At 41.3% G+C, this 26,329-nt stretch overlaps 1 protein-coding gene across 2 annotated transcripts; it reads left to right on the top strand.

The window, feature by feature from the left end:
- The first annotated feature begins 1,169 nt into the window (after window positions 1-1,169).
- On the top strand, window positions 1,170-26,329 carry LOC103497636 (uncharacterized). 2 transcript variants are annotated; one of them, XM_008459884.3, is made up of 8 exons: window positions 1,170-1,485; window positions 1,613-1,769; window positions 16,735-16,820; window positions 16,917-17,029; window positions 17,330-17,395; window positions 24,100-24,209; window positions 24,281-24,346; window positions 25,612-26,329. In XM_008459884.3, the coding sequence occupies exons 1-8, from the start codon at window positions 1,391-1,393 to the stop codon at window positions 25,993-25,995; spliced, it is 1,077 nt and encodes a 358-aa protein (XP_008458106.2). In that variant the 5' UTR covers window positions 1,170-1,390; the 3' UTR covers window positions 25,996-26,329. The 2 variants fall into 2 exon arrangements, with proteins under 2 accessions (XP_008458106.2, XP_008458105.2); XM_008459883.3 differs by having other exon boundaries at window positions 25,606-26,329.

The following is a 26,329-nucleotide window of genomic DNA, read 5'->3' as shown; positions in this document are numbered from 1 at the left end:
CGGACCCAGTTTTCTCGTCATGGGGTAAAAAGCGGTCCCCCGACGGTTTCTTCCCTTTGCTCCGTATTTTTCATAAGTCTTTCGATCTTCGGAGCTCGTGTTCCGAGTACTTCAACCCACACTCCTGGCATGCTCCCTGACACGTTTTCCGGAGGTATAGGTCGAGAAGCGAGTTCGTTGGAGGGAGAACTGTGGTGCGACCCAAAACGGTCTAAAAGATGGCCAATGCTTCCAACGAGTGGCGAACGCTCGTTCGGTGTCAGAAACCACTGGAAATGCACTTGCAGCGAAGGAAACGGGCTGAGCTCGAGGACTTCCGGTGCTCGTCCCAAGAAAACGCGAGCGAGAATGCCCCGGACTCCGTTTTCTCGTTTTGCGGTAAAAAGCGGTCTTCCGACGGTTTCTTCCCTTTTCTCCGTATTGGTCATAAGTCTTTCAATCTTCGGGGCTCGTGCTCCGAGGACTTCAACCCACACTCCTGGAATGCTCCCTGACACGTTTTCCGGAGGTATAGGTCGGGAAGCGAGCTCGTTGGAGGGAGAACTGTGGTGCGACCCAAAACCGTCCAAAAGATGGCCAATGCTTCCAACGAGTGGCGAACACTCGTCCGGTGTCAGAAACCACTGGAAATGCACTTGCAGCGAAGGAAACGGGCTGAGCTCGAGGACTTCCGGTGCTCGTCCCAAGAAAACCCGAGCGAGAATGCCCCGGACTCAGTTTTCTCGTCCTGGGGTAAAAAGCGGTCCCCCGACGGTTTCTTCCCTTTGCTCCGTATTGGTCATAAGTCTTTCGATCTTCGGGGCTCGTGCTCCGAGGACTTCAACCCACACTCTTGGCATGCTCCCTGACACGTTTTCCGGAGGTATAGGTCGGGAAGCGAGCTCGTTGGAGGGAGAACTGTGGTGCGATCCAAAATGGTCCAAAAGATGGCCAATGCTTCCAACGAGTGACGAACTTTACTTTCAAATTTGTAATTTAGAAAATGTAGTAATATAAGCTTTGTTTTCACAAATGTGTTTGCTATTTTTGCAAAAGTTCTATTATTAATTAGGGTTGTGAGGATTTTTTTTTTTTTTTGCCAACAAGAAAAGTGTTGGAACCCACCCATTGTCACTTTGTACTAAAAAAAGATTATTTTTATTGTTACCTTTTATTTTTGAACGTGGCAACGTAAGAAAATGGATGATTGTTTTTAAGGAGAAGTTCATCGGTTGCTTCTTCCCACCTTTTGCGTCTCTCCACGTCCAGAACTTTCCGTTCAGGCTGAGCTGAGCACCTTCTCCAAGGCAAGGCTTCCGCCATAGCCACCCCAACAGTCAAAGCTTCTCAACTCCACTCTTCCTTTCCTGTAGAATACTACAAACACTGTAGCAAAGCATAGTAGAGACGGATGTGCGGAAGAGCCCGTTGTACTCTTCGAGCTGATGACATCACCAGGGCCTGCCACCGCACCGGCGGTCCCGTACGCTCCCTCAACATGGACCGGTAACATCATTCACTTTTTTCTCATTTCGTTCTGCTCCACTGTATTTCAGTGTCTGTCTATTTCATGTCTCGTGCTAGTGGGAATGTGCTGAACTTACTGGCTTCGATGCTTTGTTTATTTATTTAGTTTTCGTCCGCTGTTCAATGCTTCCCCGGGCTCGGATTTGCCGGTTGTTCGTCGAGATGATGAATCTAGTGATGGAGGAGTCGTCCTTCAGTGCATGAAATGGGGGCTTATTCCTAGTTTTACTGAGAAATTCGAGAAACCTAATTACTTCAAGATGGTGATTTTTCTACTTTTGTCTTTTGGCCTTTACCTGATTGAGTTGTGTAGAGTCTTATTTTGAAATTACTGATTAGTAAGCATTATAGGCCGTGTGATTTTCGACTAGAGAATGGGTACTATTGTTCAAAATATCAATGACCTTACTCGAAAGAGATCTATTCTTTAGGTTTTACAATTGTTGTGTTCTATACTGTGTGTGTATATAAATCTTTAGGCAAGCAATGATTTAATATGTATAAAAAATCACAAGAGCATGAATTAGGAAGGGCCGATAGAGTTACATACATTGCCAGCTTGCCTTGTCTTGATGTGTTTTGTTACAATTCTAGTACTATTTGCTCTTGCAAGTCCTATTCATGCGTTGCTTTGTAGATTTGATGTAGTTGATTTAGTAGCAATTTTGTATTTTTATCTTGTTAAAATAAATCTTGGCTTTTGCTTTAGAAAAAAGTAGGTAAATAGTCTTGGTTTCTTGCACAACACAGGGGAGCCTTTTTGTATCAAAAGTATCGTAAGGGCTCTCCTATGTTGTGGAAATTTTTTTGGCCAATTGGAAATCCTTGTAATCCTTTGGCTTGGACCTCTTTCCCCTTTTTTTTATTCATTAATGAAAATTGTTTCTACTTTTTGAGAAAAACAAATGTCTTTTTCTTTGATGTCATTGTAGCTTTGTCATGTTTGTTTTACTATCCTACTCTTGTCCCTAGAGAAACTAACTTTTCATTGATATATTAAAATGAGACTATTACTGAAGATGCAAAGTTCAAAGTGAACATATTATTGGAAGTAATAAACACGAAACCAGTTTACGTGGAAACCCGAGAGCCGGGAGAAAAACCACGATATTTTTAGTTTTATTATTTTCTTATGAACAAATACAATAGGTACAAAGGGAGAGAATAAATAGAGTACAATAGGAGTAAGAAAGGAAAAGATCTAGGAAATATTTAGGAAATAAAATCTCATATATTATTCTTTCCAAAAATATTCTAAGGGCAAAGCCCTACTAATTCTAACACTCCCCCTGAAGTGGGACGTAAATGTCGATGAGTCCGAACTTGCTTACGCAAAGGTTGAAGTGTGGTCTGAGAAGCTCCTTGGTAAGAACATCAGCAACCTGTTGGCTTGAAGGAATGTACGGAATGCATATGCTTCCACTGTCAAGTATTTCTTTGATGAAGTGCCGATCAATCTCGACATGTTTAGTTCTATCATGTTGAACTTGGTTGTTAGCAATACTAATAGCGGCTTTATTATCACAAAAAAGCTTCAATGGTGTCTCACATTCCTGATGAAGATCTGACAAGACTTTTTGGAGCCAAATTTCCTCACATATTCCTAGATTCATAGCTCTGTATTCAGCCTCAGCACTCTCCTGGCCACAACACTTTGCTTCTTACTCCTCCAAGTTACAAGATTGCCCCAAACAAAGGTACAATAACCGGAGGTAGACTTTCTGTCAATAACAGATCCTACCCAATCTGAGTCAGTATATGCCTCAATGGTCTTTCTATTTGTTTTTCTAAACATCAACTCTTTACCAGGTGTATTTTTCAAGTATCTCAAGATTCTGTTAACAACTTACATATGTTTCTCATAGGGAGCCTGCATAAACTGGCTGACAACACTCACAGCAAAGGAAATATCAGGCCGAGTATGGGATAAGTAAATTAATTTACCTACAAGACGCTGATATTGTTCTTTATCAACTGGAACTTGATCATCAGAGTTTACTAGTCTACAGTTGAATTCAATAGGAGTATCAGTAGGACGACATCCCAACATACCTGTCTCGGTTAGCAAATCAATGGTGTATTTTCTCTGAGACACGGAGATACCTTCTTTAGATCTGTCCACCTCCATTCCAAGAAAATATTTCAGATTTCCCAAATCCTTGATTTCAAATTCATCACCCATTCTCTGCTTTAGTTGACTGATTTCTGTTTGATCATCTCCAGTCAAAACAATGTCATCCACGTAAACTATTAGAATAGCAATCTTCCCTGTCTTGGAAGCCTTTGTAAATAAAGCATGGTCAGAGTGCCCTTGACTGTACCCTTGGGACTTGACAAAGGTAGTGAATCTGTCAAACCATGTTCTAGGAGACTGTTTCAGACCATATAGGGATTTTTGGAGTTTACACACCTGCTAACCAAATTGGGCTTCAAATCCTGGCGGGGGCTCATGTAGACTTCCTCCACAAGATCTCCATTCAAAAAAGCATTCTTAACATCCAGCTGGTATAGAGGGCAATCTTTGTTCACAGCAACAGATAGCAGGACTCTAACAGTATTCAATTTAGCAACTGGAGAAAAGGTTTCTGAATAGTCAATACCATAGGTCTGAGTGAACCCCTTTGCAACTAACCTTGCCTTGTGTCTATCAAGCCTACCATCTGCTTTGTATTTGAGAGAGAACACCCATTTGCATCCTACAGTTTTATGTCCCTTGGGTAGAGCACAGATCTCCCAAGTTCTATTCTTTTCAAGAGCCTTCATCTCTTCCATAACAACATTCTTCCATTCAGGACACTCTAGAGCAGTGTAGATATTTTTCAGTATTATGGTAGAGTCAAGACTTGCTGTAAACACTCTAAACTGTGGAGAGATATTATCATAGGAAACATAGTTGTAAATGGGATGTTTAGTGCAGGATCTGGTACCTTTTCTCAATGCAATTGGAATGTCAAGAGAGGGACCATACTCATCAAGTTTCCTTGTATGACCCTGTTCAGCTTCATCGTTACTGGTTTCTATTCTAACCTCAGTCTCATCATCACGATTCTTTTCTTCCATATTTTCAGGAACAGCAACATCAGACCTGTCATTCTCACTCATCGTATTATTAGTACAAGGTTTTGTAGGGTTTTCCATACCTTGGTCTCGAAGAGGTTCGAAATCTTGGATTGGAGCTGGCGGTTGACTAGTAGAGGACCCAACTTCCTTTCTGAGATTCCTCCTGTAATATGTTTTCCAGGGAACTTGGTTTGTGGGTAAGATTATGGGATGAGGATCAACGTCAGATACGGTACTAGGAGTGGGTTCAATAAATTCAAAGGTGCTGTTAGACTCTTCGCTCACAATCTCCCCCTGAAGATGGCTAACGGGAAAGTAGGGTACGTTTTCACAGAAAGTAAGTCCATAGTGACAAAGTATTTCCTAGACGGCGGGTGAAAACATTTATAACCACGCTGGTGAAGGGGATACCCAACAAACACACAAGCTTGAGCCCGATGGGTAAATTTGGTCTGATTAGGGCCAAAATTATGGACATAAGCAGTACACCCAAACACACGAAGAGGAACCTCAGAAACAAGGCGAGTAGAGGGGTAGGACTCCTTAAGACAATCTAAGGGAGTCCGAAGGTGGAGGATACGAGAAGACATTCTATTGATTAAGTGAGCGGCTGTAAGAATAGCATCTCCCCACAGGTATGATGGAAGGGAAGTGGAAAGCATAAGTGAAGGGGCTACTTCCACAAGGTGACGGTTTTTTCGTTCGGCCATCCATTTTGTTGAGGAGTGTAGGCACACGAGGTTTGGTGAACAATCCCCTTGGAGGCTAGAAATTCACTAAGGTTATGGTTTTGGAATTTCCGACCATTATCACTCCGAAGAATTGCAATTTTTGTATGAAATTGTGTTTTGATAGTATGATAGAAGTTTTGGAAAATGGATGGAACCTCAGATTTATCTGTGATAAGGTAGACCCAGGTAAGACGGGTATGGTCATCGATGAAAGTTACAAACCACCGCTTTCCCGAGGAGGTGGTGACCTTGGAAGGACTCCAAACGTCACTATGGATGAGTGTAAATGGTTGTGTAGGTTTATATGGTTGTGAGGGAAAAGAGACCCGATGTTGTTTAGCCCGGATACACACATCACAAGATAACGAGGAGACATCTATTTTAGGAAAGAGATGAGGAAACAAGTATTTCATATACGTAAAGTTCGGGTGACCTAACCGAAAATGCCACAACATAAAGTCATGTTCAGGGGTGCTAAAATAGGAAGATAGTAAACTAGTCGTAGAGATACTACTATGGGAGGTATCATCATTAAGGATGTAAAGTCCCCCGCTATGCCAGGCAGTGCCAATTGTCCTCCCCGAATTCAAGTCCTGAAAGCAAACAGACTCAGGTAAGAAAGTAGCTTTACAATGCAGCTCACAGGTGATCTTACTGATAGATGACAAGTTGTAAGAAAGCTTAAGCACATGCAAAACATTCTGGAGGGAGAAACCGTCAAAGAGGACTATTTGTCCTTTCCCGCAATCGGGGCTAAAGAGCCATCGGCTATCCGGATTTTCTCATTACCGGCACATGGGGTATAAGAGACAAAGTGCTCCGAGAAACCTGTCAAATGATCTGTGGCCCCCGAGTCCAAAATCCAGGGATTCGTCCCATCAACACTAATAAGGCCAAGGGACTGATACATACCTGATTGAGCGATGGCGCTTAGAGTAGGAGAACTGGTGTGACTAGCAGTAGGGCCAATGGGCTGAGAGATACTGGTAGTCTCCCTAACATCGGTACGCCTTAAGTTCTGTTGCTCCTTGGAGGAGCGTTTGTTACCTCTTGGGGGCCGACCGTGGAGTTTCCAACACTAATCCTTGGTATGTCGTTGTTTCTTGCAGTGCTCACAAACGAGTATTGTTTTCCCATTATCATGGGTCAAGGATCGAGCACTAAAGGCAACAGAGTTAGTTATATAATTTGAAGGCACGTTAGGAAGCGAAATTATCGGGTTCTTCGAATACATCGGTAGATCGGTCTGTGCCACAGATGTACTAACTTCAAAGCAACTCTCCTGTAGGTTTGATTAATCCCGAGACCACGAACATATGGCTGTCCATAACCGGAGGGTGCCGATGACTCGCCCGCTTCAATCCCCGATTTGTGATGGTGTTGGTCAGCCCTGTTCCTATAGAAGAAAGGTTGCTGTCAAGGGTTGACGGACAGATTTGCACTGCTGTACATATTTGATAGTTTTCAAGGTTGCTGTCCGGCGGCGATGGGCGGCGCGTGCAGCGGTGGATGACCGGAAAAGTGAGACGGTTGGACAGGCGACGACGCGTAGAAGCGGATGGGATGGGCGGTGTGATTAACAGATGGCGGCGCGTGGGCCCACGCGCCCGACCGAGACGGCGCGTGAACTGGTTTTTGGTCGGAAAGTTGCGCGGACGGCGACAAGGGTTGGCCCATTGGATAGATCGGCGGCTTTTGAATTCGTTGGAGTAATTTTTCCATGGTGGTGTCCACGGTGGTGGCGGAGGCGGTAGTGGCGGCGGCTGTTTTGGTCCGGGTGATTCCTAAAATTTTTTCTAGGATTTCGTTGTTGCTCTGCTCTGATACCATATTAAAAGCAATAAACACGAAATTGGCTTACGTGGAAACCTGAGAACTGGGAGAAAAACCACGATGTTTTTAGTTTTATTACTTTCTTATGAACAAATACAATAGGTACAAAGGGAGAGAATAAATAGAGTACAATAGGAGTAAGAAAGGAAAAGATCTAGGAAATTTTTAGGAAATAAAATCTTACATATTATTCTTTCCAAAAATATTCTAAGGGCAAAGCCCTACTAATTCTAACACATATAAATGTAGAGATGTTGGGATCAACAAGTGCTCCTGGACATCTCAACTAGGTTGACCACAACATCCTATTTCTTCAAAGTTCTTTTGAAAAGCTTCAAATTTCAGTCCAGGCTTGGAAAATCTTGAAAAGGCTTGGAATCATAAAATGGAATATCTTAAAAGGCATTTTAAGAGCTTTATGAAAATAAAAGCCTTGCTTCTTCGACTCCTACGCAAATGATCAGACCTTTACTGATTGTAAAGAAAAGTAAAGCTTTTTTGTGATTACAACCTTACTTTTCTTATTGCACAAATGAATAACTTCATGCAATCTCATTGATTTGTGCCCTTTTGTAATTTCACAATATCAATGAAATTATGATTGTCTGTTTCTCATATAAAAAGTAGAGCTCCGAAGGTTTTTGTTTATCAACTCATTAGCATGATGGTAGTCTAGGTGAAGGTCCATGCCTAAAGATTCAGAAGAGTGCTTCCCCATGCCATAGCTTAGAATCATTCGACATTCATATATGTGTTAGACCCCAATTGGATTTGTTTACAGCAGAAGGAAGACTTAGTTATATTCGTTGCAGCGGTGATCACATACTATACACGTGTGAATTAGTTAGAGGTCAGCAAGTGGTAACGATTCGCGATGAGGGAAAGAATGACAAAAATGCCCGTGCGTGATGCTGAAAACGTTAAAAGAAAGGAGAACGAAGCCTCGTCGAGCCAAACAGAGGAATCGAATCGAAATTTCGGAAACGACCGAAACGAAAAGAAGAACGAAGCCGATGAAAGCTACAGCGACCGAAACAAGTTCAAAAAGGTGGAAATGCCTGTATTCACTGGCGAAGATCTAGATTCGTGGTTATTCCGCGTTGAGAGGTACTTCCAAATCCATAAGTTGACCGAGCCCGAAAAAATGTTAGTGTCTACTGTTAGTTTCAAGGGCCGTGCGTTGAACTGGTTTAGATCGCAAGAAGAAAGAGATAAGTTTACAAGTTGGACGAATCTTAAAGAATGAATGTTAGTGCGATTTAGATCGAGTAAAGACGGAACTATCAGTGCACAATTTTTACGAATCAAACAGGAATCCACTGTGGAAGAGTATAGGAACCTGTTTGATAAGCTTGTTGCACCATTATCCGATCTGCCATAACGAGTGGTAGAGGATACCTTCATGAATGGACTGCTACCTTGGATGAAAGCGGAAGTTGCCTTCTGTAGACCAAAGAGTTTAGCCGAAATGATGGAGGTAGCACAGTTGGTAGAAAACAGAGAGATTCTGAGAAGAGAAGCTAATTTAAACGGGTATTCTGGCAGGAAAAGTTCTGTTCAAGCTTCTGGAGGTAATAAAGTCGCCCCTAATAATGCTACCGGAGAAATTAAGGGAAATACCACATTTTCTATTAGAACGATCACCTTGAGAAGCCCTGGCCCAAATGAAAATCGAAGAGAAGGAGCCTATAATCGACTGATGGATGCGGAATTTCAAATCTGGAAGGAGAAAGGTTTATGTTTCAGATGCAACAAGAAGTATTTGACCGACCATAAATGTAAAATGAAGGAGCATCATGAATTAAGAATGTTTGTAGTAGCAAATGATAAAGAAGAGTTCGAAATTGTCGAAGGAAAAGAGGTAGAGAAGGGAAAGCTGAATAAGCTAGAAGTTAAGGAAGATACCACCACTTTTGTTGAACTCTCAATCAACTTAGTGGTAGGTTTGAATGACCCGGGCACTATGAATGTGAGGGACAAGCTGCAGAATGAAGACGTGATAATACTAATCGACTGTAGTGCAACTCATAACTTTGTGTCTGACAAGTTAGTCAAGAAGTTGCTTATTTCAATTAAAGAGACAGCACACTACGGTGTTATTTTGGGCTCAGGAGCTGCTGTCCAAGGTAAGGGGATTTGTGAAAAGCTGGAAATACGTATGAAGAACTGGACAGTTGAGGAAAATTTTTTACCCTTGGAGCTTGGTGGTGTTGATATCATACTAGGAATGCAGTGGCTCCACTCCTTAGGGGTAACTACTGTGGACTGGAAGAACTTGTTGCTAACCTTTTCCGTTGAAGGAAAATCTATCAAAATCCAAGGAGACCCGAGTTTGACTAAAGCAAGGGTTAGTCTCAAGAATATGATCAAAGCTTGGGGAGAGAGAGACGAAGGTTTCCTCGTTGAATGTCGAGCAGTAGAAGTTGTGATTCCGAGTGACAACGATTGCTATATGGCAAACATGGAGATTGAGACCGACAGTACCTTGAGCACAATATTAAAACAATTTGAGGATTTGTTTGAATGGCCAAAAAAACTTCCTCCTAGAAGGGAAATAGAGCATCAGATACACTTGAAACAAAGGACTGATCAAACGTGAGACCTTATCGTTATGGGTTTCAACAGAAGGAAGAAATGGAAAAACTGGTCAAAGAGATGTTGAAGTCAGGAGTTATAAGGCCCAGCACCAGCCCTTTCTCTAGTCCTGTTTTATTGGTGAAGAAAAAAGATGGAAGTTGGCGTTTCTGTGTGGATTACAGGGCTGTGAATAATGCAACGATTCCAGATAAATTTCCAATCCCAGGAGTTGGAATTATTTGATGAATTAGGTGGTGCGGTTGTGTTCTCCAAAATTGACTTGAAGTCAGAATATCACCAAATTAGAATGGTTGATGAGGATATTGAAAAAACGGCTTTTAGAACTCATGAGGGTCATTATGAGTTCTTAGTTATGCCCTTTGGGTTAACTAACGCACCAGTCACCTTCCAAGTGTTGATGAATACAATATTTAAACCCTTCTTGAGAAAATTTTTATTAGTATTGTTTGATGACATACTCATCTACAGTCGAGATGCGGTTGATCACGTAGAACATATGAGAAAGGTGCTGTATGTACTAAGAGAACATGAGCTGTACGCAAACAAGAAGAAATGCAGTTTTGCTCAGCACAAATGGAATATCTAGGCCATATTATATCCGGGGAAGGGGTTGAAGTGGATCCGGAGAAGATCAAGTCAATTACTAAGTGGCCGAAACCTATGAACATCAAAGAAGTTAGAGGGTTTTTGGGACTCACGGGGTACTATAGACGTTTTGTACAGAATTATGGAGCTATTGCAGCACCATTGACTCAGCTGTTGAAAAAGGGGGGATATAAATGGACTGCTGAAGCTGTGGATGCATTCGATCGACTTAAGAAGGCAATGTCATCTCTTCCGGTGTTGGCACTACCAGACTTTAATTAGCCTTTTGAAATAGAGACCGATGCTTCGGGCTACGGTGTTGGGGCAGTGCTAATTCAGGCAAGGAGACCAATTGCATACTACAGCCATGCGTTACCTTTGGGAGACCGAGCCTGGCCAGTGTATGAGAGGGAATTAATGGTTGTGGTATTAGCCGTCCAACGGTGGAGACCCTACTTATTGGGAGGAAAATGCTAGGTGAAAACTGATCAGAAGTCGCTGAAGTTTTTGCTGGAACAGAGGGTTATCCAACTCAATACCAAAAATGGATAGCAAAACTTTTGGGGTACTCTTTTGAAGTAGTGTACAAGCCATGTGCTGAAAATCGAGCTGCAGACGCCCTTTCTCGAATACCAACTGAGGTAGAATTAAAGGGATTATCTGTGCCAGTGGCAGTGGATTTGGAACTGATCAAGAAAGAAGTGCATCAGGATCCCAAATTCCAGAAGTTGATGGCAGAATTGAGAGAGTTGGAAGACTGGCAAGGCAGTAAATTTTTGCTCCAGAATGATGTTTTGAAGTATAAGGATAGGTTGGTGATCATAAAACCTCTTCATTAATCCTCACAATTTTAGATACCTACCATAATTCTGATGTTGGAGGGCACTCAGGATTTTTAAGAACCTACAAGAGGGTATCTAGTGACTTATATTGGGAAGGTATGGAGGTAGATATTAAGAAGCATTGTGAGGAATGTTTGATATGCCAAAGAAACAAATCACTAGCCTTGTCTCCTACTGGATTGTTAGTACCTTTGGAGATTCCGCAAGCAAGGAATGATATATCTATGGACTTTGTGGAAGGCCTACCAAAGGCTAGTGGGTTTGAAGTGATTTTGGTAGCGGTCGATAGATTGAGCAAGTACAGCCATTTCCTGCCTCTTAAACACCCTTTACCGCAAAATTGGTGGTCGAAGTATTTGTGAAGGAAGTTGTGAGGCTGCACGTGTTTCCCTTGTCCATTGTATCAGACAGGGATAAAATTTTTCTGAGTCATTTTTGGCGGGAACTGTTTGGATTATTGGGAACCAAGTTGAACAAGAGTACAGCTTACCATCCTCAAACCGATGGGCAGACAAAGGTAGTAAAAAGAGGAGTTGAAACCTATCACAGGTGCTTTTGCAATGAAAGGCCAAAGGAGTGGGTAAAATGGCTTACTTGGACCGAGTGCTGGTATAACACTACATTCCAAAGGGCCATTGGAATGTCCCTTTTTAGGTTGTTTATGGCAAACCACCTGCCTTACTATCCTATGGTAGTATGCAATCAAAGAATTCGACAGTTGAAGAGATGCTACTGGAAAGAGATGAGATTTTGAGTGCTTTACGAGACCATTTGCGTCTAGCACAAGAACAAATGAAAGATTATGCTGACCGGAAAAGAAGACATGTAGAATACTGTGTTGGAGATTATGTCTTTTTAAAGATCCGCCCTTATAGGCAATTCACTTTGCGGAAGAAGCGAAATGAGAAACTTTCTCCCAAAATTTTTTGGTCCTTACAAAATTTTGGAGAAAGTTGGATCTGTTGCCTATAAACTTGAGTTACCACATACCACTACTATTCATCCTGTGTTCCATGTGTTGCTCAAGAAATTAGTCGGACCACATGAAAATTTAACAGCCTACTATTCAGCATATTAATGAGAAGTTTGAGTGGAAATCAGTTCCTGAAGAAGTCCTGGAGTATCGACAAAACAAGACTGAATAGTGGGAAGTTTTGATCAAATGGAAAGGATTACCATTGCATGAGGCAACTTGGGAGTCATACGAGGAAATGCATCGTTTGTACCCTACTCTTCACCTTGAGGACAAGGTGAATCTAAAAGGGGGGAGTAATGTTAGACCCCCAATTAGATTTGTTTACAGCAGAAGGAAGAGTTAGTTATATTAGTTGAAGTTAGTTGTATTAGTTGCAGTAGTGATCACATACTATACACGTGTGAATTAGTTAGAGGTCAGCAAGTGGTAGTATAAATACTAATAGCGTTGAAGCGGGAGGGATACAGAATTTTTGTGAGAAGCGTCACTGTGATTTCTTGAGAGAGAGAAAGACAGTAGAGAGAGAAGAACTCAATTCTATATTGTAACCCATTCATCAATTAATGAGGAGAGAAATTCAGTACAAGAAGTTAGTGTTCCATCAATATGTTGGTGGATGAGTATTAAACCAAGAAGTTCAAAGGATGGGTCATAAAATAGACTAGTGTATTCTCCTTGAAGTGCTTTGTAGAAAAGGGTTTGACATTATTGTATAGTTTGGAATCAAGGGTCTCAAAGGTTTACCCTCCTCCAAGCCACCTTGTCTAGCCTTCCCACATGTTACCTATCACTTTACAAAATGCCATTGAAGGTGATTTCTAAAATTGAAAAATTATACAGGTCATTTTTGTGGAAAGGTGGCACTTAGAACATTAAATGGAATAAGGTTATCAAACCTCATTCCTATGAGGGTTTGGGAATACAAAGCATTGGACACAAAAACAAGTCTCTCCTTGCAAAATGGATTTGGTGGTACCACCATGAAGAAAATGCACTTTGGAAACAAATCATTATAGCCAAATACGGTGAGACTTCTCCCTCCCATTGGCCCAACACATCTTTCACCTATATAATCAAAGGACCATGGAGATCCATCCTTCAACATCTTTACCTCATAAAGAATAGAATCACAATCAAAGTGGGAAATGAAAATAACACCTCCTTTTGGAATGATTGTTGGATTGGTAATGCCCCTTATCCTCTTTCCTTGCCTGTACAACTTGGCCACGAACAAATTGTCTATTGTGAGCAACTTTTGGGAAGATAATTATGGATGGAGATCTCTTATTAGGAGAAACTTGGAAGAGGAAGAACTTGAAGATTGTTTGGCTTTAATGAATCTTGTATCCATTATCAATCCTACTTCTTCTAGAGACAAATGGTCTTGGAACCTTGACAAAAATGGGAACTTCTCCTTCAAATATACAATGGATTTGGACACAAAGGATGCCACCATTGTCTTGAGCATGCTTGTCTAGGGCAAAGTTTGCATATGGTCGAATGCTCAAACCATCCTCAACCACCTTATGTTTATGTTTTGTACTTAGTCTAGCATGTTGCTTTCACTTCTACGTTGTTTTGCTTTCAAGTGACCACTTGCTATTTGCCATATGCAAGCTAATCACGCTTGAAATTGCTTATAAAATACTATAAAAGAATCCCACTTAGTCTAGCATGTTGCTTTCACTTCTACGTTGCTGGACTCCTCAAACTCTTGCCAGTTCCAAGAAGACCATGGGAAAGCATATCCATGAACATCATTAGACATCTCTCAAAAGTGGGCGATCTTGAGGCCATCTTGGTTATCATTGATCAGTTTTTGAAGTATGTCACCTTCATCCCCACTTCCAAGTTGTGGTCTACCGAGTTGACAACACAATTGTTCTTTAATCATTTTGTGAAGTTGTGGGGAGTCTCGATGAGTATTGTGAACGATAGAGATGGTAGATTCATCGGTACCTTCTAGAAAAAATTATCTACCTTCTTGGGGATGAGTTTGATAAAAATTATTTACTTTCTTGGGGATGAGTTTGAATATATTCTCAAGCTATGATCCTCAAACGGATGGTCAAACAGAACGATTCAATTGCATTCTCGAGGAGTATTTGCACCATTTTGTTGATGCTAGACAAAAGAATTGGGTACAACTACTGGATGTGGCTCAATTCTGTTTTATTGCTCAGACTAGTTCGTTTACAAGGAAGAGTCCTTTGAGATTGTAAGTGGAAGACAACTCATATTATATTGCTGATCATTCTTTTGCAGGGAAAAATCCTCGATCTCACAACTTTATGAAGGAGTGGAAGCGGACACCAAACTTTGCTTGAGCTTACTTGGAGAAAGCCTTGAAGCGCATGAAGAAGTGAGTGGATAGAAAGCGTTGCCCTCTTGAGTTTCGAGTGGGAGACCAAGTTCTTATCAAGTTAAGGCCAAAACAAATTCTTATCAAGTTGAGGCCAAAACAAATTCGATTTCGAGGATGTAATGATCAACATCGTCAGGAAGTACAAAGGACTCACAGAAATCCTAAAAAAGATTGGGAATACATCGTATAGGGTGGCGTTGCCTACATGGATGAAAATCCATCTGGTAATTCTTGCAAGCAACTTAAAAAACCTACCATCTCGATCCCAATGATGACCAACGGAACAACATTGTTCGACCATGTATCAACCTGAATAAAAAAGAAGACAAAGAAGTTGAAGAGATCCTTGCTGATCAAGTTAGAAAGGGAAGAAGACCCACGAGGAGAATTCACGAATTCTTGGTCAAATGGAAAAACCTCATCGTAGAAGAAACAAGTTGGGAATGTGTGGAAGACATAAAAGCCTAGAAGCTGAAGATTGAAGAGTTCAAGCTTCGCCATTCGACGTGAACGTCAACTTTTTAAGTGAGAGAGAATGTCTTGAGCATGCTTGTCCAGGGCGAAGTTTGCCTATGGTCCCAATGCCCAAACAATCCTTAACTACTTTATGTTTATGTTTTGTACTTAGTTTAGCATGATCTTTTCATTTTCTATGTTTTGTTTTCAAGTGATTGCTTGCTATTTGCCATATGTAAGCTAGTCACATTTAAAATTGCTTATAATATACTACAGAGGAAACCTACTAGTCATTCCTCGACTAAACCTTGTTGTACTCTTTGTAAACCAATCTTTCTTGCAATTGTCAGCCTTTAATGCTTTCTTTAACGATGTTTTCGACACTTTTCTTTCTCTCTCACATTTTATAAAACCATTTTCTCTCAAAACATGAAAAGAGGCTACATCATATAGCGGGATATTCCACAACTTTCGAATTTCATACTTCTGACTTGCTTACCGTACTGTGTTAAAGCAAGCGCCACACAATCTCCTGTCCCATATTCAGAAGGTTGTGATTGTGACAACCAGCAGTCACACATAGCCCTTTTGCCCTAATGCTGCTACCTTTGCTTATCGGATAATGAGACCCCAACCATCTTTTCCTTCATTGCCATTTTTCTAAACGATTTTGGAAGGAAATCACCATCTCAATCAGCTGGTCAACCCCTCTCCCATTGGCATTCAAAGCATTCTCACATAGCCCATGGGTTTCCTTTTCAACAAACACAAAAAAAATCATATGGTCTCATCTCATCCGTCCCTTCCTATGGACTATTTGGAAAGAAAGAAATAATCGAATTTTCAAAGAAAAAGAAAGGTCCTACGACACAATATGGGAACTTACTATCTAGGTAGCCATGACTTGGTGTAAAAATGTACTTTTTTTTAGTGCATTTGATCTCACTTCTCTTATAATCAATCAGAGTAATATGTTGTAACTTCTTTGGTTTGGGCTCTTGCCGCCCTTTGTACTTACATACATCAATGAAAGATATTTCTTATAAAAAAAAATTTAGCTTTTGTTCTTTTGTGAATTTAAAGTTATGATTTAATGCTTTTGCCTTTTGCCTACACTACAAGGAAGTTTGGAACATAAAGAAATTTAATTATTTGATAGTTGATACTTCATGATTTTGGTAAGATACTCTAATTTAGGAGGGTGTATGGTTATAGTAGTATTTTGTTTTTAGTTTGTGTCCAAGAACATTCAACTTAGTTTGGCTAGTGTGTTAGTGTCCGACACGCGTGAGGCAGTTGGACATTCACCTAAACCTTATTGAGCGTGTATTTGATACTTGTTAGTTAGCATGATAGACATGTGTTAGACACTAGTTATATAGAACCCATATTGATTGAACATCTGTGCCGATTCAACATCTGTTAGGCACATATTGAACTCTTGGTAAGTATGCTAGAAAGATGCATAGTAATATAAGACAAAGAAAGTATGAAATCAAAATTCATTGAACTCATTTTTAGCCTCATAAATGCAGATGCCTGTTGACTTCCAATTGCCTTGTATGAAAATTTAATAGAAGTGTCGTTTATGAATCTTAGATTTTTAAAAATTGATGTGTGATCGTGTACATATTGTATTACTTTTGTGTCTCACATCCATAACCATGGTTATTAGGTTTGTTCTAGAAATTTGTATATTTAAGATGAATGTTTTATGATAAATAAACTATGAACACTAGCCAATCTATGTTTGCCTTATTATCTAGTATCTGCAATGTGTAGTTCAATGCTCGCTCAGAGTCCATACATGAAAAGCCCTCTTTTCACCGTCTAGTTCCTAAAAGAAGGTGCCTCGTGGCAGTGGAAGGGTATGTTTTTGGAGAACCTATTTATGTGAATGTATGTTTGTGTTCATCTGTCTTTACTGTTGCACAAACACCCTTATAACCTCAGTTCTATGGTAGGTTCTACGAGTGGAAAAAGGACGGATCAAAAAAGCAGCCGTATTATATTCATTTTAAGGATGGGAAGCCACTTGCTCTTGCTGCTTTATATGATTGTTGGGAAAACCTTGAAGGCATGTTTCTTTTTGAGCAAAAGATAACTTTGCCCTAATACTTTGTTTTCACTGTATCAATGTTTTTATTTGTTTCCTAAAAGAAAAAGTTTTAAATTTCTTGTCTAGATTCAGTTGGCCCATCCATTTTTTTTTAAACTTCTTGACTGGATACTCATTGATTTATTTAAGTTTTCTTCAATATCTGGTAATCAAGAGGATTTGATATGTGATATTATTGACCAGATATTGAATGTACTTCTTAGGAAAACCTATAATGTTTTTGTTAATCGATGGATTGATTTATTACTGTTTTTGCAGGTGAATTACTTTACACTTTCACCATTCTAACAACTTCACCATCTCCAGCTTTGAAGTGGCTGCACGGTCAGTCCTATCTTTTCTTAGTGTTGTCTTAGATCACGTTTACAACTGAAGTTGAATATTGATAGGGACATGATGGTAGTTAGTCAATCTTTGATGTGGTTGCAATAATTTCTGAATTGAAATTGTTGAGAGTTGAGAATCTAACATTGGAAAAAAGAATATATCATTTTCTTGTTTGAGTTTTTTGACTTTAAGATAGATAGGCTACTCCTCTCATTGCCAATTGGTTTTGAGATGGAACCTTATATTATCAAACATGGTATCAAAACCCATTAAGTCTAAACGGGTAGTCGTTCCAAAATTCCTGAACCCATAGAGGCATCATCTTGAGAAGGCATGTTGAAATGTTTAGAATTCTATTTTTGAAAAACCAAGCGGACTCACGCTATTTATTACATAAATGGGCTACTTCTCTCATTGTCAATTGATTTTGAGATAGAACCCTATACTATGAAATAAACCCGTGGGGTGGTTTGATGATTACAAGGAATTCCTACTAGCCTTAATAAAAAACCAAAGAGTGTGTCCTATGGGAAACAATCATTAGAAGCACATCTATTTCTAGACTTCCAAACATCCCATACAATAGTAGCCATTTGTTAAGACACTCCCAGTTCCTTTTCTATTTCCTTTCAAAATTCAGATTACAGCCCAAGAACTAAATAACAAAATAACACTAAGCTTAATAATATAGTCTCACTGAGCTTGTAGGAACACTCAAGCTTGCGAACAATACACACAGAGAAAAGGAAAAAACAAAACACAATAACAAGGAATTTCTGCCCTCCTTCCTTGCTACCAACCAGCTACTTAAAACACAAAAAAAAAACACAAAATAAACAAACGGTAACCTGTGCTGCACTCTCCCCTCTCAGGAGGTGGCTGCCCTGCCTTCTGCTTCAAAACATTCGTACCCTTCTCTGTGCCTCCTGTCCCCCTTTTAATCCCCACTACTAACGGACTGTGGGTCCCCTCTCTGGTCCCCATCCTCCTTGCTTTCTTCCCCTTCAACACGTGCCTGCTCGGGATTGGTTTCATGGTTATGATCTTCTTTGCCACTTGTCTCCCCCTCATTGGTTTCATGTTTTTTCTTATTCTTCCTATGATACGTAAATAGAATTGGTGGCCTAGCATCACTCTCCTCTTCCAAATCCACCTTGTCCTCAAGGTGGAATTCCGGAAATTGATATTTCATGTCAGTGCAACTCTCCCATGTCGCCTCGTGTGGGGGCAGTCCTTTCCAACTGATCAAGGCTTCCCATTCCCTAGTAGATGGATTCTTGCGATAGCCGTAAACCTCTTCCGGTTGTGTGATCCATTCGTGGTTTTCATTGATGTATGGAGTCAATGATTGTACGGTTTCTCCTCTTCCGACCGCTTTCTTCAACTGGGATACATGGAACACGGGGTGGATAGCAGCCTCAGCGGGTAGTTCAAGTCTATATGCCACCTTCCCGATCCTTTCTAAGACTCGATACGGTCCGAAATACTTTGGAGACAGCTTTTCATTTCTTTTCTTTCTGATGGATGCCTGTCTGTAAGGACGCAATTTGAGAAACACCATGTCCCCTTCCTGAAATTCTACTTCCCTTCGTTTACTGTCAGCTTGTTTCTTCATCCGTTCTTGTGCTAGTTTCAAGTGTTCCTTCAAGGCCCCCAGCGTTATATCCCTGTCTTTCAGCTGCTGGTCTAGCGTTGAATTAGGTGTCTCCATATCTCCATAATAAATCAAGGGAGGAGGTAAACGTCCATAGACGGCTTGAAAAGGAGTAATTCCAATCGAACTATGATAGGTTGTATTGTACCAGTATTCGGCCCAATGTAACCACTGGCTCCACTCCTGTGGTTTTTCCCCACAAAAGCACCTCAAGTATGTCTCGACACTTTTATTTACCACCTCGGTCTGCCCATCCGATTGGGGGTGATATGAGGAGCTCCTGTTCAGCTTAGTACCTGCCAGACGGAAGAGTTCCTTCCAGAAATGGCTTAGGAAAACCTTGTCCCTGTCGGACACTATAGACCTCGGGTACCCATGGAGTCTGACCACTTCCTTTATAAAGGTTTCAGCCACCATCTTGGCCGTAAACGGATGCTTCAGCAGCAGGAAATGACTATATTTACTCAACCTATCCACCACCACCAGGATCACATCCCATCCCTTGGATTTTGGTAGTCCTTCAATGAAGTCCATGGAGATATCACTCCATATTGCATCTGGAATTTCTAAAGGCATCAGTAGCCCTGCTGGGGTTAAGGCTGATGACTTGTTTCGTTGGCAGATGGCACACTCTTCACAGTATCGCATAACATCCCTTTTCATTCCCTTCCAATAAATTTCCCCAGCCAGCCGCTTATAAGTTCTTAAGAACCCCGAGTGTCCTCCGAACACAGAGTCATGGTAGGTGTGCAATATCGTGGGAAGCAAGGTGGATTTGTTTGAGACTACCAATCTTCCCTTAAACTTCAGCACCCCCTGCTGCAGGGTGTAATGGGGTATCTCCATCCCTTGTTCTTCGATCAACCGGATGATTTCTCGCAGCGCTGGATCTTGCCTGGTTTCTTCTTTGAGGATCTCTACATCTATCAAAGCAGGAGCTGTAATTTGGTTCAGTTGTGCTGTTGGAGTTATCCTGGATAAGGCGTCGGCTGCTTTGTTTTCCAGCCCGGGTTGGTAAACTACCTCAAACGAATACCCCAAGAGTTTTGCTACCCACTTCTGGTATTGGGGCTGCACCACCCGTTGTTCCAACAAATACTTCAGCGATCTTTGGTCTGTCTTTACCGTGAACTTCCTTCCCAGTAGGTATGGCCGCCATCTCTGGACTGCAAGGACTACGGCAATTAATTCTCTTTCGTACACTGGCCTTGATCTGTCTCGAATACTCAAAGTTTTACTGAAATACGCCACCGGCTTCCGGCATTGAGTCAGCACAGCCCCCACTCCGAACCCTGAAGCATCGGATTCAATTTCGAAAGGCAGGCTGAAGTCGGGCATAGTGAGTACCGGAAGAGTCATCATGGCTCTCTTAAGTTTACCAAAGGCTGCCTCCTCTTCTTCACCCCATTTGTACGCACCTTTCTTAAGCAGCTGGGTAAGTGGCGCGGCTATTGTTCCATAATTCTTAACAAAACGCCGGTAGTAGCCCGTCAGTCCTAGGAAGCCCCTAACTTCCCGCACATTAGCCGGAGTTGGCCATTCACTCACTGCCCGTATCTTTTCTGGATCTGCTTCGATACCTTGTTCCGAAATGAAATGCCCCAAGTAACTAATCCGCGGTTTTGCAAAGCTGCATTTCTCCATATTCACATATAACTCCTTTTCTTGGAGTAATCCTAGGACCACTTCTAAGTGCTGGAGGTGCTCTTCCATCCCTTGGCTATACACTAAAATATCATCGAAGAATACCAGCACAAACCTTCTCAAATACGGCTTAAACACTTGATTCATCAGGGCTTGAAAAGTCGAGGGAGCATTGGTTAATCCAAACGGCATCACCAGGAATTCATAATGCCCTTCATGCGTTCTGAACGCGGTCTTCTCGATGTCTTCTGGGCACATTCTTATTTGATGATAACCGGCTTTGAGATCGATTTTAGAAAACACACTAGCCCCCTTCAATTCATCAAACAATTCTTCTATCACCGGTATAGGGAACTTGTCGGGGATCGTGACGTTGTTCAATGCCCGATAGTCTACACAGAACCGCCAGCTTCCGTCTCTCTTTCTCACTAACAGAACCGGGCTGGAGTACGGGCTTTTGCTCGGACGAATAATCCCTGAGGTCAACATCTCATCCACCAGTCTTTCCATTTCTTCCTTTTGATGATGCGCGTACCGGTATGGCCTTACGTTGACTGGATCAGCTCCACTCTTCAAGTAAATATGGTGATCAATGCCACGCTGGGGTGGGAGTGTTGAGGGCCATTCAAACACGCGAGCAAACCGCTGGAGCAGGGCTGCTATTGGTTCCGCGTTCATCTCCCCTGGCTCTCTATCCTGTTCATACTCTTCCAACGGCCCACACTCTATGGTTCTGCACTCCACGAGGAACCCCTGATCATCAGCTCCCCACGATTTCATCAGATTCTTCAAACTTACTCGAGCTTTGGTAAGGCTCGGATCCCCCCGTATCACCACCTTCTTCCCCTGATGATGGAATGTCAACACCAGCCTTTTCCAGTCGACTTCGGTCACTCCCAGAGAGTGGAGCCACTGCATCCCTAGGATCATGTCTACTCCTCCCAGCTGCAGAGGTAGGAAGCTATCTGTCACCTTCCAACCTTCCAAGTGCACCTCGACATCCTGGCACACCCCCTTCCCTTTGACTGCTGTTCCCGACCCCAGGATCACTCCATAGTTCGGTGTCTCCTGCAATGTTACTCCCAATCTGGTCACCAAATCTTCCGCAATGAAGTTGTGTGTCGCCCCACAGTCGATCAGAATCACTACCTCTTCTCCTCCTACCTTTCCCTTGACCTTCATAGTCCCCGGGTTATTCAATCCCACCACGGAGTTAAGCGACAATTCGATGTTTAAGTTCTCCACGCCTTGCACGTCTACTTGTTTCATCTCAGCCTCCGCATCAAAGAATTCCTCCTCCACAATCTCTAACTCTTCCCCTCCTTCTTTGACTACGAGCATCCGGAGCTCCTTATGTTCTTTCAATTTGCATCGATGCCCTGCAAAGTACTTCTCCCCACAACGGAAACACAAGCCCTTTTCTCTTCGAGCTTGGAACTCTGCGTCAGACAACCTTTTCGTGGGCCCTTCCCGTCGGTTATCCCCCGTAGCTACCTCTCTTAGGGTGATCGTTCTCATTGGCCAACTTCCACTGGTCGTTCCTTCTTTCATGGCTGTCGCTATGGTGTTCTTAGTTTGCAGGGGTTTATGGCCCGTTTTACTATCGTAGGCACTGATCAGCCCACATTCCCTTCGGACCATTTCCCTATTTTCTATCTTCAAAGCCAGCTTCATCATCTGGGCCAGCCCATTGGGCTCCAGGGTTTCTACTTCAGACTTCAACCATGGGCTTAACCCGTTCATAAACGTTTCTTCTAACACCACCGTAGGTAGGGAAGCCACCGGAGCCAGTAGCTTGTCGAAACGGTTCCGGCATTCCTCGACTGTGGTCTCCTGCTTGATCGTTAAGAACCTGCCCACCAACGTTCCTTCCCTGGTCGCTCGGAACCTCACCAGCATTTTCTGTTTTAAATCATCCCAGCCGGCAAAAGCTTCCCGCTCTTCTTGTGATCGGTACCAATCCAACGCAGGCCCATCGAAACTGATCACCGCCACCGTGAGTTTCTCTGAATCCGTCAGGTTGTGTATCTTAAAATATCGGTCTGCTCGGAAAAGCCATGAGTCGGGTTCGGTTCCATCGAATACTGGCATCTCCACCTTCTTAAACTTACTCCGATCTACTGATCGCTCTTCCTCTGTTTTCGTTTCCAGCTTCGGCTCTTCAACCATCGCTAGAGGTGACGCCTCTGCCATGGTGACCTTGCTAGTAGATCCTTCTTCTATCTTTCGTTCGGGAGAATCTTCTTTAACGATTCCTTCAATGTACTTCAATATCACCTGCTGCTGTTGCGCCTGTTTGTCGATCTGAGAGTTCATTTCCGCGATGCTTTTGGCTAACAAGGCTATATTCTCCTCTATCACCGGTAGCCTTTTCATTTCCAACTCCACCGTCTCCAACCTTTCTTCCACTGCTTTCGTCATGGATACGTTTTGCCCAGGTATGATGCTCTGATACCAAAAATGTTAAGACACTCCCAGTTCCTTTTCTATTTCCTTTCAAAATTCAGATTACAGCCCAAGAACTAAATAACAAAATAACACTAAGCTTAATAATATAGTCTCACTGAGCTTGTAGGAACACTCAAGCTTGCGAACAATACACACAGAGAAAAGGAAAAAACAAAACACAATAACAAGGAATTTCTGCCCTCCTTCCTTGCTACCAACCAGCTACTTAAAACACAAAAAAAAAACACAAAATAAACAAACGGTAACCTGTGCTGCACTCTCCCCTCTCAGGAGGTGGCTGCCCTGCCTTCTGCTTCAAAACATTCGTACCCTTCTCTGTGCCTCCTGTCCCCCTTTTAATCCCCACTACTAACGGACTGTGGGTCCCCTCTCTGGTCCCCATCCTCCTTGCTTTCTTCCCCTTCAACACGTGCCTGCTCGGGATTGGTTTCATGGTTATGATCTTCTTTGCCACTTGTCTCCCCCTCATTGGTTTCATGTTTTTTCTTATTCTTCCTATGATACGTAAATAGAATTGGTGGCCTAGCACCATTTTCTTTCTCTTGCAAACTCTTCACTCACATCATATGAAAGGAAGAAGAATTTGCAAAGGAAAGACTAGGAGCCGCCTTCTTGAAGTTACTTTCAAATGATATACCAAAAATTCTCCCAAATCCTTGGGTAAAGGGGCAATAATGAATAAATATTCTACGTCCTCTCCTTTTTGAAAATGTAACATATATAGATTAGGCTAACCCACGCATCTTTGGAGCATATAATTTGTTTTGGCAGGAAATGGATGTCCATTAATATTAAAAGAAGTGAATATGATATCCACCATATCTAGTCACCAAGCCTTGAAAAATTATTCCCGAATGGCACTAAATTGATGGAATAATAAATTTTAGATGAGGTAGAATTTGATTGTTCCGTGGCTGATGGGTGATCTGTTTAGATAGGATGCCTGTAATTTTGGGTGACAAAGAACGTATGGATATGTGGTTGGATGATTCTTCATCGTCCAAGTATGATACCGTCTTTAAACCGTACGAGGCTCCTGATTTGGTAAGAAATTTTTGAGAAGAGAATAGTGACTTATGTTAATAATTCATTAATGTTTAAAATGTAAATGTTAGGTATGGTACCCTGTAACACCATCCATGGGAAAGCCTTCATTTGATGGGCCGGACTGCATCAAGGAGGTATCTCATCTCCCTCGTTCTTTTTGACTTGGTTGATAGCTTTTTCATCCTCGTTGAAGTTTAAAATTTATAGCATGTTCCGGGAGAAAATTTGAGTTACGTTACTCTTGTAGATTATGTGATGATTTAGTTTCTTCATGAACAATGTATCTGAGGTCACATATTTGTTTTATTCACGTTTATCGTCTCCAGTGGAACACTTCAGCTAGTTTGTTTGTTTGTTCCTTCTAAGCTTTATTTTGTTTTCTGGTTTATCATGAACATATATATTTATCTGTATAGAAAATATTTATCTGTATAGAAATGTACTGCTGTGGTTATTGAAGTAGTGGATGTAATAAGTAGATAAAGCTCATTTTAATGCCTCTGGGCTTTTGCAAGAAATTACTTGTGCATTGATGTGATTTCTTCTTGTTCTTGATATTAGATAAAATGTTCGCGCGCCAAAGTGACATTGAGTTTGTTGGTAGCCATAAAAGATTACTTAAATATCTCACTATTCTTCTTAAATATTAACTTCCCACAATTTTAAGTTCCGAATTAAAAAAAATAAATTAAAGCAAACTTGGCACAATATGCTTGTGCCATGTGGAGGTCTGTAGATACAAGTCTGGAAAGTTTTGCTCAAATGGTAGGATTTATTTTCACGTTGAATTTTTCAGTGTAGGTTTACCACATTCACAATGATGATGTGGGATGGGTATTGAAATTTGACCTTGAGGAAGGTTGTAAATGTCGTTTGCCATTATGAGACGAAAATAGGGATAACTTAATTGGTGTATAGAAATGTTAGCATAAGAGGGTTTGTAGACTGATTCTCCCACCCCTTATTATACTAAAAAGAAAAGATTATAATTACAATAAAGGACAAAAGACTAATAAGCTCCTGTATTTCACGTGCCATAACATCTTTATCTGCTAACTTATTCCCAAATTGGCCCTTATGTCATTTATTAGAAAGGAGCTGACATTTTTTTTTAATTGGCTTTCGTATCAGTCAAATGAACACGAAACTCTCTAATATCATCTGTTTTTCATCTTTTAGGATATTTGAATAGTGACTTTATTTTATAAAATATTTGACATGTATTCTGCAGAACTTACTACGATTTTAGTGTTCTTTGAAAGTGATCGCGAATGTAGTAAGCATTAAGCAATATGCTTTTATTTCAAGTGATAGTCATAGTCGTTGATTGATTTACATTAACAATTAACCTTATATAGATCCAAAAAGTAACATTATTATGTCTTCTTTGTAGATACAGCTAAAGAATGATGGAAGCAATCTCATCTCCAAATTTTTCTCTGCAAAAGAAACAAAAAAAAAGGAACATTCGGACTCACAAGATAAAACTTCCTCTAACACATCTGTGAAGCCTGAGGCATCTCCAAGTCTAGAAGAACACAAAAGAGAAGCAAATCTTGGAGCTTCATCTGAAGAATCAGAGGATTGTCTTGCAAAGTGTTCATCTGTTACTTCACTAACATATCAAATAAAACGAGATCGTGAAGACATCTCATCTGGCTCGAAAAGTGGCGTGGACGACTACAGCAAGGCAGGCAGCCGTCCAAAGATAAGGAAGAAGGGAAACCTGAAGACTGGTAATGACAACCAATTAACCCTCGTTTCATACTTTGGAAGGAAATAGATAGGCCTGCCTTGTTTCAAAACAGACAGGTGTGCGCTGCACCTCATGTTTATATGTACGCCATTTATTTTGTTTATCTTGGTGTGATAGATGCTGCTGACTGCTGAGGTACGTGGAAGGTTTTGTTTTTTTTTTTTTTAAATGAACATTTCGATTGTGTTAAATCTTAAAATGGACTTCATTTTTGTTGTATAAAGGGCAGTCTTCTGTAGCTTAGAAGGGCAAGTTTGATTTTGGTTGATCCTTCCACTGTACACTAAACTGAACTATTTGTTTTCTTTTATGATACGTTGTAACGAATTTCCTAGCAAAAAATGCATTATGTTTTGGTTCA

The sequence above is a fragment of the Cucumis melo genome, chromosome 1 (genome assembly GCF_025177605.1).
Source record: "Cucumis melo cultivar AY chromosome 1, USDA_Cmelo_AY_1.0, whole genome shotgun sequence".
NCBI lineage: Eukaryota > Viridiplantae > Streptophyta > Magnoliopsida > Cucurbitales > Cucurbitaceae > Cucumis > Cucumis melo.
Note: the sequence above shows the minus strand (reverse complement) of the source record. Positions and strands in the feature narration are given on the sequence as shown.